This window comes from Lytechinus variegatus, chromosome 3 (genome assembly GCF_018143015.1).
Source record: "Lytechinus variegatus isolate NC3 chromosome 3, Lvar_3.0, whole genome shotgun sequence".
NCBI classification, from domain to species: Eukaryota; Metazoa; Echinodermata; class Echinoidea; order Temnopleuroida; family Toxopneustidae; genus Lytechinus; species Lytechinus variegatus.
Genome location: NC_054742.1, coordinates 52726986 through 52741125, shown reverse-complemented (window position 1 = coordinate 52741125; position 14140 = coordinate 52726986). Strand labels below are relative to the sequence as shown.

Here is a 14140-nt window from a genome sequence, read left to right as displayed (position 1 = left end):
CACACACCGAGGCCATCGTGACGTTACTTGCTTTACACTGAGCTGGGATTTACATGAAATGGCTTAGGCTTGATTTTCATTTTATTAATCATGTTAAAGCCTGGAAAAAGTGTGGAGAAACAAGTAATAAATGAAAAATGAAATGTAAACCCACTTTAAATGATAAAAACATAGTGAAAACATGCTGGAGATGTCTGATATAAACTTTTGGTCAGATTCAGTTATGTCCTCAGATTCAGCTGGCACAAAAAGGGTGAAGGTTGTGCTTACTTAGTGTTGAAATTTTAATTTGGGTGGCAAAATTATTGCAAAATGCTTGAATGTATCCGTTTTATTTCAGTTGACTAAAAGTGCAAGGGAAATGTATGAGAAATGTTGTGCAGGGTAAGTTTGATTTCGCGCTTTCCCCTTGACACAGTGTGAAAATGAGCATTTCTGCGCAAACAGATTTCTGCGAGCTTTACAAAAATGGACAGTGCTCACTCAAGTGTAACATTCTGTCAAAACTTTTACTTTCATTGGATAGATGAGACCTAAACCCAAGATCGTATGTAAACAAATTACCCACATATTGTATATTTTTTAATTCCCAGGGCTTTTTCAAAGTGTAAACTTTTTTTTGATACGCACTGTAGTCCATTTTTGTATATAATATGTATATATAGTGCTTAAAAATCAGATATATTTTGCTATCTCATTGGAATATATGAGTCAAAATCTTGTGTTTTTAAATGATAAATATGTATTTGCTTTCAAAGTCAATTAATACAGTACTGTTACTGTACTAGATTGTGTTTGTGTAAGGATACTAAAATGGAAGTGGGTGACTGTTGCTCTATTTTGTGTCTTTTATCTGATATAAGTTTGAATATATTAACATATTTTAGTCAACCAATGTGCCAAATACAATACATGGAAACCTATGTATTTCAGATAATCATTTTGCTAATATTTACGTCAGTGATATAGATCATAGAAGGTATCATGTATTAGTTGTATTACGGTAGGTGCTATGAATGTGGAACTAAGTATTTACATTGAAAACCAGTCAGAATACATCATCATGTTAATCGAAAGAAATATTTAATTTGTCACACTCTTCACAGTACACACAGTTGCATAGAAATTAACATATGATGACATTTTGAATAAACATGAAGTAGCATATTTTAAACTACCAATGTGCCATCTTTCTTTTATGGGAGTTATTGTTTCTCCAAGGAGCCTTGCACATATTAGGAGCATTTCAGTGATTTTCACTTAAAAATTGTGCATTCTTACTATCAGATTCAAGGATCTCGATAGCTTAGAACAGTTTTGGCAGTGGAATTCACTGACCAAGGGGACTGTTTCATGAAGATTTACAACTATGGTAACTTTATCATTATGACATCAACCATTAAACGCTAGATTGTAATTGGCTGCTGAGCCCTGTTAATATGGTAGTTGCCATAATGGCAAAGGTACAGTAAGTCCTTTATGACACTCCATGAAACATCCCTAGATAATCATTGTGGTAAAATTTAAGAAGCCTTTGCAAAATCTGTTTGGGTGCAGATACTCATTATAGTCTAATACATGTACTTGGAAGACATATAGTAATAATGAGTGACAGTAAGCGCTTATTAATGGGAGCTTTCAGCCATACTGGACTTCATCAGGCCTACTACAAACATATCATAATAGAATGAACATCAAGACTGGATATATCAGGTGGTTGTTTCATAAAGCTGTTCGTAAGATATGAATAACTTTACGCACGACTGGTAACCATTTCTCATGCCAAGTGATATCCCTATGTAATTGAGTTCGGACCAAGATCATGTTCTAGTCGTTGATTTGAATAAAGAGTGAAAACTCCGACAAGCATAACACTGAAAAAATGTCATAAAAATCGGGTGTAAAATAAGAAAGTTATGACATTCACTTAATTTCACAAAACAGCTATGTGCACATCTTGGTGAGTATGCAAATGATAGGGACTGGTGACATCACTCACTCATTCACTTACTGTTTTTCATTATATGACGTATGAAATATCTTAATTTTCTCTACATTGTGAAACAAAGCTTTATTCCTCCCTGAACATGTGGATTTACCATTGTTTAAACATTTTGTGGTTCAGTCGAGTTGGTCAGTAATGTCAAACCCAGGGCTCGACATTAGCAGTGGCCCGGGGCAACCAAAAATGAGAGTCGGGCCAGCAAAATTCTTTAAAAGCCTGCAATTGGTGGCCCAGTCAGGCTACCAAAGTTTTGATAAATTGTAATGTTTTTTATTGATTTAGGGCCACCAAATTTGCTTTTCGGGCCACCAAGAATATGAAATTGATGAGTTTGGTAGACCGATCAGGCCACCAAGATAAAAGTTAGTGTGGAGCCTTGTCAAACCCATAAATATTTGAAATATTGTATAATTCAAACAATGAAAACCAAAAGAAATAGTGAGTGAGGGACTTCATCAACTTTTTCTTTTGCATATCACTGAGTTGTGTATGTTACTGTTTTATGCAAAATAAGTGAAGCTGTTGATTGATTTATGAATTGTCAATTACACTTTTCACTTTGGTCAATGTGGTCAAGTTACCATTTATAATATGTCAAAATAGGATAACAGAAGTTACAAAACTACAAAATATAATAGTATACAGTATCAATGAATTGATCAATAAATCATCATTTGAGAAATATCTTTCTATCCATGAAAATGTTTTTAAGGTAACCACTTTAAAAATTTTACTGGTATTTACCTTCATGTACTTTAGTGGTTTACTGATCAACCTTTTTGGTTAAAGTTTCATTTACTTGTCTCAAATTATGATTTATCAATTTAAAATGACCCTCTTTTATCTTGTAATAAAATCACTGCTGATATTCATCCTATTTTGATGATTTTCAATTGTAACTTCGAAAATAGTCTTATATGATGGCTGCACTTTCTGTGGAGCATAGGGTTACATAAACCTGAAAATTCCACAATATCTCCTTTTTGACAAAAGTGATAAAATCTACTTTATCTCCAGAAATGTTTTTATGATTTGGTAAAATTCGGGCAAAAATTGGTGGTGTCATTCAATGGTAAATATATATATATTTTTTGGAAGAGTTTTTTGCAAGAATTATATCACCATTTTGTCACTCAATTATTCCATTTATCTAAATTTTCACCCTAAAATTAAATCTTAAACATCCTAGTAAGGAAACATGCTCTAACATAACATTTCTTACAATATCAGGGTTTTTTTAAAGTCCAAATTGACATGAATTTCAACCTTTGAGAAATACAAATCTGGCAAAAAAGCATTATCAGCTCTTTTGTTTTTTTTTACAAAATATGTTATGATAGGATAATTATTGATGATATGGTAGATTTTTGCTTAAATTGCCTATGTTTATATAAACTTTTGACACCTGACATCATAAGAATATCCAACAAGAATACTTGTCACATTTTTAAAAACTTTTTTAATGACTTACTGCATTGATGTTCATTTTCATCAACATTGAAAGTGAATTTATTTGTAATAAAACAAAATAGAGATTTCCAACTCACGGTATGTCTACTACTATCTCTCTTTATTAACATGCTTTGTCCATTTGCAAAGATTTTGCAGTTTGGTCAGTGCTTAACATTCAAATAAAATATTATGCAAAATACCTTCTTGCCTTTTGAGTAACATGTTTAAGATTCAGTTACACTTCATTTACCTTCAAAATATGATACCTTCAGCTTCTTCTTTATCCTTAAAATAGTTTTCCACCAGGTCTAAATAATCAGTTTGGAAGTCTTTTAATAATTCTGACCAATATATACCTATGACTTATGACATGATATTTCATAAATCATTATCTATTACTATAACAACTTGCAATAGCACTCTTGTCAATCATTCTTATATGGAATTGTTCATTTTCTTTTATAGTGAATGACCTACAGAAATTTTTCATATTCCCATAATAATTTGGATTGATCTCTTTCCCTATTTTTGAACCTTGAATATGTTAGTAATTGTATCTCTCATTAGTAATACTTGTTGTTGTTGTTTTTTATCTATTTTTGGGAATTGGTGAGGAACTTTGGATTTGGTGTCTTGTTAGATAGACCTAGTCTAAGTGTTTGGGACCTGGTCCTAGGGCTGGTGGGGATGCGTGACATATCCCGTGCCTTTGGACTAGTACTAGAGACCCATTTCTGCTCTTGGGTGGCTGGGGCTCCAGTCAGGGCAGGTGAGGGCTCTCTTACAGGGGTCAACCAGCGGAAGTCAGCTTTGACCTTGGACTCCAGCTCACTCAGCTGAGAAGGGGTGCCTGGTTCAGAGGAAAAGAAATCACAATAGTATTTATTTATGGATTATAAGGAAAATGGTTTCTGATTTTGTGGGTTGTAGTTCACTAGGCTCTGAATCTAGACTAAACTTGTCTATTTCATGTTCATATGTTCAAACATGCTACCGGAACATTTTGTTATTGTATGGACGCGGAAGAAAGAAATTGCTGGTAGTTTCTGATATTGGCTCATCATGTAGGAACGTGACTGAACTGACAAAAGGATTATCAAGTTATTTCAAAATAAGAATGTATGGAATGTTCTAGGAAATCACTATCTGTACAATTACAAAATCAATTCAATCAATATCAAAAGCCATAGTTCTGGTGATTGGAATTGTTGATAAAGATTGTCTGTTCCCTCTCAATTCTCTTGTCATGAAAATTGGTATCCTTATTAAAAAAAAATTGCAACTTTCTCATTCTATGAGATGCTTGCAGAGTCTACAAAGTGGAGTTTGTGTTCTAAAAATAGTATTGCTTTTAGCTCGATTGAGGTGCTTAAGATGTATTTACATGTATTTGCTTAAATATAGCTCATCTTATATATTTTTAATTTGTTCTGTTCATCTCGCAATCGAAATTTCAGCAAATGAATTCAAAGAGATATGACATTGGACAAATCTAATGCATTGTTATCGGCACCATTATCATCATCATCTTCATTATCATCAACATTATCAATAATGATATTACCATCTTCGTGATTTTAAAACAATTTATTGCAGTTAGTTCCTCACCTTTTGCCACAATAAAGATGAAGTTTCTGACCCCATCAAGACTGATCTTTTCCAGGCTGAATCTTCCACTGACTGCCTGCTTTAATGAATTCATTCCATCTTGGAGAATCTGTACATTAAGAATTTATACATGATAAAAGTTATGCATACATGTATCATGTCTGCTTTCTTCTTTTTCATACCATCTATGTATTTCTGCTCCATAAAAGGGTCATCTGTTAAAATATCCATATACGTTGCAGAATAACATATATTTTGAACTGTGTTTTTTTTTAAGTCATACACATATATGATATATAATTAGAGTATCTATGATCTGTTTCCTAATTAATTATATTTATTTGAATGTGTGTGACCTGTCCAACCATACATAAAAGAAAATTTTTAGTTCTGGAAGATTGACTCCAATCATATAAACATCCCATCATTTTCACTCTGAGGTCAACACTTACCATGAAAGAATGGCGCTTAATTGCTGGAAGCTTGTAAACTGAGATTTTTGTGGCAGATTTCACTACATTATCTTCCTTTTCATCAAGTTTAGGGTCACCGATATTTGACCCTTCGCCTTTGCCCTCTTTGGAAACTACTTCTACTGGCGTTGTGACATCGTCGTTTGGTGGGCTTCTCAATGGGTCATCATCGTCTTCATTCTCCTGTTTCACTCCCTTTAATTTGATATACGATTCCTGCCAAGAAATTATATACAATGATTTTATTGTCTGATTTGATGGGGTGTTGTAGTTATTTTTTGTCACCTTGTCAATCAATCGTATGGATTATTACTCTGACATTCATGACCAGGCGTGAGAAATGTTGACATTCCTGCAAGTGTATTTTTACCCAGTCGCATGTCCCGTGCTGATGATCACGATGTAAAGCATGTAAAAATTGAAAACAGAAGGAAGATATTAACACATTATTTTGGAAGCACTTTACAATTATATTGATTTTCAAGAAAGGATCAGATAATATTTTATTACTTCTTTCTTTCTTTTTAAGGGGGGGGGGGCAGCTACATAACTTTTATAATTGTTAATATAAAACATATAAATGCAAATAATATGGAAGCAATAGTTATTAGGATACTCTCATATTGAAAAATAATATAACCCTCAGTTTGTTGCCCCCCCCCCCACATACCCTAACGGCGCTCCTTCACAGATGTGAATACTAATCTTTTTGATGTACCTGATTGATAACTTTGATTCCTTTAGCTTCTATTTCTGTCACTTTGTCGAGTTCTTCTCTTCCTGTGACTATGTTCAGTTCATCTTCTTCTGGTTCTTGGCCGAGTTCTTTCTCTTCTGTTTTGTGGTCAGTCTAGATTAGAGTGAAGACATGATTTTGACAATTTTCATAAATAAGGAAAATCACACGTTCTTTAATGCAGTACAAAATCTTTGGCAATCCACTTTAGATCCAAAGTGATTCTGGAAATTTTATGTTTCACCAGTGATTACATAATAACGTATTATACCCAAGAGAGCAATTTCAGCTAATGTAACTGATCTATATTATCCATATCAAGATGGCAGAAGGCCCACGTATCAGATATTAACATGACTTCGCTGGGATTCGACTACGGCTTCCCCACATCCTATTGGCATTGTTCCGTTTTCATGACATCTTTTTTCTTTGTCAAACAGTATTATTCTTTCTCAAGCCAATGATAGTAGCAGCTGAAACTGATTCACCTCGACTTCCACTGGGGAAAAGGCCTGGGAAAAGGTTGGCTAGTAAGGGTTGCTAATGTTAACATCATTACCATGTGCCATATCAAATGTATTGGCAGGATTTTCATTTTGGATAGCACCGCAAATGAAACCATGCAGATTTAATGTTAAAATTAAGAGACCTCAGGATTTATTCTACATTTCTACTTATATCACTATCTTGATATGATTTGGGTAAAGGAGAGAATAGTTTAGTTATATACTGTTCTTTGTTTATCTAAGCTGATTCCTACCTGTGTTTCTGCATCAATTCCATTCTTTCCGGATCCTCCGAAGATGGCAGAGAGCAAACGGCCCATGGAGATGGCTACCCCTGCTACCCACACACCAAACAGGACCCCATTGTGATAGACGTTCGTACTGGAAGATATATAACAATACCAAACAGCGTGATGTTTATTTATGATGAGAATTATTATAATGCTGATGAATTTAAGGAGTAATGATCATTTACTGAAAGGTTTTGTTGATGTTGCTATTGTTGCTGTTTTATTACAGACAGAACACATTTATTTTGAATAAGTGTTCCTCTAAATATCAGAACGTATTGAGTCAAAATCCAAATTGTAATTATATGCTGTGTGACAACCACTCACCTATTCAATACTCCAGATTAATTAGATGTCACACTCTATTAAAATACGCCATCGCTGATCACTCGAATTAGACTTCACGGTAAAACGAAAACACTCGAATTAAGCGTCCAATTATAACCTACTACTGAAACGTGAAAAGAGTCCTTGAAAGATGCTCGAAATCAAAACCCTTGTGAATAACATGATGAAGTCCAGTACCTCACCCATATCTTATGTTTGATTTTGTTTTTTATTAAGAAAATGTCGGGCATAGGCAGACCTCAATGGGCCCCCCCCCCCTCATTCTCCTCTCTCTCGTTCTTATTTACTTGAATTTACTTGGATGTATAGAGACATAAAGCTGGAAGCTTATTTGCCCCTCGTCACATTGGGTTGTCTCTGGTATGGTGAATATTTTAATGGATGGAATTTCCAGTGCCTTCTCTTTTCCTTTTTTTGATATAGATTTTTGATATTTTATACATTCTTTTTCTTCTTAGTCCCACCTTCCTCTTCTTTTTTATTCTTCGTCTTTTCCTTGTTCTTCAATTTTCTTTTATTTCTTTTGTTCTTTTCACTTCATTTTTGCATTTTCTTCGTCATCCTTTCCCCTTTTCTTCGACTCTCTCTCTCTCTCCTTATTGTTCTCCTTTTCCCTTTCTCCGCCTCCTCTTTTTTTTTTGTCCCGTTCTACGACTTACTCTAGGCCCTATATCTTTCTCTTCTTTTCCTCTCTTTATATTACCACAAAACTGTGAAAAAAAAATCGTGTGAAGTTAAGCAAAGTCCTATAGATCCAAATTAGGCCAAGGTCTATGTTAGCCTGAAAAATAAAAACGGAGATGGTGTAATTTGCAATCTTACCTCATTTCTTCGTCTTCGGTAGCTGTGATGACGTCAATATCTACTGTCTCCTTATCCCAAGTAATGCCAAATAGTTTCAATGCTGGGTGAACGATTATTAAAGAACAAAGTCCAATTGCCACTTTATGGAAAAGCATGTTTCTGATATAAAATTCGTCAACGTTTTTTGAAAGCCTACATAGCCCCGAAAGTTGCTTTGATCTTTGAAAATTTATCACTCAATTGTTTTTTGTCAATGCTTTCGTTCCTCAATCTCGAATAACGTTTGTGTTTCGGAAGCTTCACGTTGCCAAAAACCAGTCTGTTTGTAAACAATGGCAAGTAGGTCAGAGGGCGCGACTTGATGACGTAGCTGTGTCTTACGCGAAAACCCTTTGATGATGTCATTGCTACGCGACAATCCATTGATGACGCAGAACGCGCATAGGATTTGAACTGACCTAGTTTTACTCGAGCCATTATTAGTTAGTCTGCAAGTACAGACTCAATTTGACACTTTAACAATTCCTTATTTAGGGTGGTTACAGACTCCAAACCCAAAGCAATCGCGGTACATAAAAAATGTGCATAAGTGACTCTAGTGTCACTACTTCAGACTCTGCATTGTCATGATTGTGTACTTTGCGAAAACCAAGTGTATGTGCCTGTATAAGAACATATTCATTCAGTATTGCTGTTTCACCAAAAAAGTACTAGAGTATGATTATTATTATATTGGATGCCGGAGGGGGGGGGGGGCCAGGGTGACCAGATTTCACAAAATGAAATACGGGACAATCGACAAAAAGGATCAACAAAAATACACAATGTTAGACTTGTGAAAAGAAAGAAAGAAAAAACGAACTGAAGGGGAAATGTAGAGAAAAAATTAAAGAAAGTTAGAATAAAAGAAGGATGAAAGAAAGAATAAAAGAGAGAAAAGGTTTCCGTCATTCTTTGAAATGAATATAGAAAGAAAGAAAGGAAGGGAAGATGAATAAATGTGTGAAAGACAAAATAAAGGAGAAAAAGAAAATAAGAAAAAAGGGGTGAAAAGAAAGAATGAAGGAAAGAAAAATGTTTCCCTCATTCTTTGGAAGAAAGAAACAAAGAAGAAAACAGGAAGGGAGGAAGGAAGGGAAATAATTAGAAATGATAAGGGAAAAGAATTAGAAGGAAATATATAATAAATAATGAAAGAAAGGAGGAAAGAATGAAGGGAAGAGAGAATGAAAGAAAGAGAAAATAATGGAAGGAGAGAAAGAACAAAAAAAAGAGAGAAAGGGAGAAGGAAGCAAGATGAATTCAGGAAATAAAAAATGAAATTTAATAAAGGAAATCAGAAAGAAGGAAAGAAAGACAAATGAACAGAGAGAGAGAGAAAGAGGAAAAAAAAGATCGGAAATAAAGATAGATGGAACAAAAAAGGGCAAGCAGGAAGGATATAAAGATGAACAAAAGAAAGAAAGAGGAAAAAAGTTAAAACTTCAAGTAAACAAAAAATCCAGTCATCTAACAAAAATCATAATGATATTTGGTGCTTGATACATTTTTAGAATTTTGAAAAACTAAAATGTTTTAGACAATAAAATTTCAAAGTAAAACATTGTCAAACTTAAGAATTAGATGGAACATCATACACAAACAAGACTCAAAACGAAAGCTGAAACAACAAGATCTAGTTATGAAAACTCAATAATTTGTTCCACCGATTACATCTCCAAATTAGTTTCATTGTTATCTCTGCTTCGTCATCTGTCGGTTATTTGATGAAAATTCATCACTTTTAAATGTATTAACTACATTTTGTTCAATATTCTTAAATACGGGACACTGAAATAGCCTTCCCGGGAAGGGTTTATCGGGACGCCGGGACAAAGGAGCAAAATACGGGACAATCCCGGGAAATACGGGACCTCTGGTCACCCTGGGGGGGGGGGGGCTGAAGGTGATTGAATCCACACCACCCCTAATTTCCCGACCTTTTATTTATTTATTTATCTATTTTTTTAAATATAATAAACGTGTGCAATACTATATATGAAAATGACCATCGTAATATATTGCATACTACAGGTGCGGATCAAGGGGGGGGGGAATGAGGCCCAAGATAAATGAATGGGGTGCCAAACGATCCTGCAATCCTCTACCTTTGGGGGGGGGGGAATTAGCATATTTGGGCATCAAAGACCGAAACAGCCTCGTCGCCTCGCTGCTGGCTCATCCCTCCCTGACCAGTATACTTAAAGTTAGACAGCTGAGAGCATAAAGGAAAGAAGGGAAGGGAATGTGAAATGAAAAGGAATAGTCACGGTGAAAGAGAGGAAAACACAATAGTTGGATGAAAGAAGCAAAAAGGGAAAAATATTAGATTTTGATTTTCTTTTGCAAATTGTGAATCTAGGAACCTAAAAGCCTTTGCCTCTTTATGAACCAAATAAGTAAGGAAGGACTAATAGGTGGATCCAATGGCGAATTATTATTTTTGTATGATAACAATAAAAACGAATATAAACAGCTGATTTTAGTAATAAATCAATTCGCATTTTAATTTCAAAGCGCATTTCAAAATGAAACTGATATAAGTGTTAATAATAATTCATTGTTTGAATCATTGTATTACACAGTTTCTATACTATTTTCGTTTAAACACGTTACATCTTTCCCTCACGTTATTTCGCAAAGGTTTATAAACAAATATTTTTTAAGCAAAATTAAAACGAATATGTTTTATATACGAATGTCCATTACATCATTAAACCTTTTCTGACTAACTTTAAAACACCGTGTACCTGCAATAGATCTATATTTGGTAGCCTTGATTAAACGACCTCATAAATGTGCATAGTATTAATTTATGATTACAAAAAGATAGCTTTCTCAGATATTACAACCAGGGGGGGGGGGCTGTTACCTTTAGCTTAGCGATTGATCATACGCACTTTGTGATCAATCGTAGAAAACAGCCTAACGATCAATTGCTGGGATTTTTGATACGGGGCCTAGGTGGGTGTTTCATAACGACTGGTGAACCTTTCTTACGTGCTAAGTAATCACTAATCAACATGTAATGACGAATATCATTTAGCACAAGGATCACCAGTCTTAGAGTCACTCTTGACTTACGAACATGAATGTAATTGCCACCAGATTGTATATGTCAGACTTGACCGTCTTAACCTATACCCCCTCCCCACATCAAAAGTATGTGTTAACTTCAACAATACTATTTAGGACATTATTCTCTCTTTTGGTATAATCGTAAATCTCGACATGCAGTTCGTTTAGGGTCTTTTTATGTTCACTTCTATTTTTGGTGTATAACTTGGAATGTTGGACCCAACGATGCGATGGAATGAATTGATCATCATTCAAAAGTTGGCGACCTTTTCGTCATGATATTCTACTCTTAAAATCGTTAGATAAAACAGATAAATGCACATTCTTATACTTTGTCTCATGAAATGTAATTATGTAAAATGATGGAGGGAAACAAACAATTGCATTGGTTTTGATCAGCATTGCAAAAGAATGTTAATACCAAAATTTGATTTTGAAATCAATAAAGAAAGCTAAACTTACTTTAAAACTAAAAGCTTGTTAATAATATTAAACAGTATTATGTATTTCACTGAGTTGTGATTCTTAATAATTAGTATGCGAATTGACGTCACACAGAACATAATCATGATAACATTTCCTTTGAATATAATTAAATTTTGAATTTGCTCGTCAAGGATAAAGAATATTCACAAGCAGATAATTTAAGATTGTCTATATACCTTAAATCGAGGTGGGATGAAATTATGTAACTATAAGTTTCATTTAAATTCAATTTAATATTCAAATAACAAAACAACACACTAAAATATGTAATAAGTTGGTTCATAATTATAAAACTATTACAAATATAATGCCAAATCATGTATTCTTTGTAAGGTCGAAACAATAAAGATTCTAACCACTATTTAAAAAAGAACAAGGGTGGTACATTAGCTATACTTGTATCTGGCTGGTATTTTCTATAAAAAAAATAATACGATGTTTGTGACATTATTTATATATTATTCAGCCATTATATAAAAAAAACCTAAAAGCATCAAACTATTTAATGGACGTGAGTTTGACTTCAGATTGCACAACCGCTTCCTAACACACTTAACATTTCAGCTTTAAGCAAGTATTATTTGGCTTTTTACAAAATATTGCAGCTGTATATAATACGATCATTAAACTTCGAACCCATTCTCAATTCCTCTCAAGCATGGAAAATATAATATTTGCAAAAATTCAAAGAAATAGGCACATTTCGTCTCTTTCAGCATAATAGTACAAAATAACTTATCATAACAGACACAAACACAAAGTCAAATTGATAAGATATTAACACAAAAACATTAAGCGTACTTACAAGCTGGAAATGATATAGTACAGATTACCTTTACAAATATCACAATTCAATATTCGTGCTTTCGTTGTCTGTAAGGTGCATACGGTTAATATTGACTCTTACCATTGATATAAAAGAACTACTGGAATAATTATTTATTGTTTCATCACACCGTTTGTTTTAATTATACATCTCTGGAATATATTTGGACCTACATTATTCTATTTGACTAATAACATTACTCGAAATTTAAAAAAAGTGCAGGTATACGTCGACTTTAAATGATCAGATAATCTTTCACATACTTTGTCAATATTCGACATTCTGTTCTGTAATATTCTGTCTTCTTCCATTCTTAGAATAAGTTACCGTGATTTGTTTCATTCAAAAAGAAAAACAAAATATTTCTCTCTGAAATCCTGACCCAAGATGATCCTTTGAAATCTGACAATTATTGATCTTCATATTTTCAATTATACTCTCAAATATGAATATCGAGTTCTAGTCAAGATAATAAGACCGTAGAAGGATGTGTGATAAAAGTGAATAATTTCAATTTTGTTTCATCTTGGGGATTGCATACGTGAAAGTTTTACGACTTTGTTATCAATTCTATTATCTCATCAATTCATTATAGGAAAGGCTTTAGAATAGTTATTTCACACCGGGAAGAAGCTACACTATTCTAAAAACTGCAATCATGATGCATGCATCAATCATACCAAGTGGCATGTACATGATCATTGTATTAATCCATTATAAAGAAACCGCAACGAAACCTCTGAGAATAATTCTTGTCTGCGTTTGAATGTGGTTATAATGGATGCAACATTACTTTAGATGTATTACCCTAAATGCCTCAAACACCGGACGGTGCTTAAATATTTTCTCAAATGCTTTCCTCCGACCCGAGTTCACCGAGGTTTTTTTTTTATAATCATGTACCCTTTTTCTTCCCCACACCCTCGTCATAACATAGACTTTCCAGTTGCTCCTAGCCTAGTGTTGGATTTCCTCTATTCATTTCCTGCTGGCCCTCAATTTACTGAGTCTTAGCAGTTTGGGGTCTTCTCTGCTTACCCTTTCTCCAAGAAATTTAGTCTGATTCTAAAAAGGAGAGAGCGACCGACGGGGAAGACGGGAAGGTATGCGAGGGGTAGAAGACTGAAAAGGTCATAAGCAAAGATTGAATAACCTTTTCTCAGAGACAGGTTTGCATGATAACAGTCCGGGGCAGGTATGGCAATAAACGTTGGCGTCTTTCGCAATCATCACCCTAATTTATACATATATATTTTTAAGTCTGAAGTACTTTCAATACCAAAATCTGCCCCCCCCCCCCCCTTTCAAACCAAAGGAAACCAAACTCGTCGATATCCAACAAACTACAGAGCAATCAGTTTTATGAATCACATTCAAATCGCCAAGGGAAAAAAAATCCCTTCCACCCCCACTTTTCATCAATAACCTGATGGATCGGTGCTCCAAACGTTATCTGTAGGAAAGTGGAAGAGACTTGTTCTATCAAAAC

General features: G+C 34.2%; 1 protein-coding gene across 1 annotated transcript; it reads right to left on the bottom strand.

Annotated features, from left to right (window-relative positions):
- Positions 1 to 3713: 3713 nt before the first annotated feature.
- On the bottom strand, positions 3714 to 8750 carry LOC121411333. The gene is made up of 6 exons (XM_041604000.1): positions 8241 to 8750; positions 7035 to 7161; positions 6257 to 6388; positions 5518 to 5754; positions 5066 to 5174; positions 3714 to 4307 (listed from the first exon to the last, which is right to left on the bottom strand). Exons 1-6 carry the CDS (start codon positions 8375 to 8377, stop codon positions 4051 to 4053), a joined length of 999 nt encoding a protein of 332 aa, XP_041459934.1. The 5' UTR covers positions 8378 to 8750; the 3' UTR covers positions 3714 to 4050.
- Positions 8751 to 14140: the final 5390 nt, after the last annotated feature.

Excerpts from the sequence above, each read along its gene's own strand:
- LOC121411333 (XM_041604000.1), bottom strand. The coding sequence starts at position 8,377 with ATGCTTTTCCATAAAGTGGCAATTGGACTTTGTTCTTTAATAATCGTT. Across the intron at positions 6,389-7,034 it reads GAATTGATGCAGAAACACAG|ACTGACCACAAAACAGAAGA; the intron begins GTAGGAATCAGC and ends ACTCTAATCTAG. Across the intron at positions 4,308-5,065 it reads CATCTTTATTGTGGCAAAAG|GCACCCCTTCTCAGCTGAGT; the intron begins GTGAGGAACTAA and ends CCTCTGAACCAG.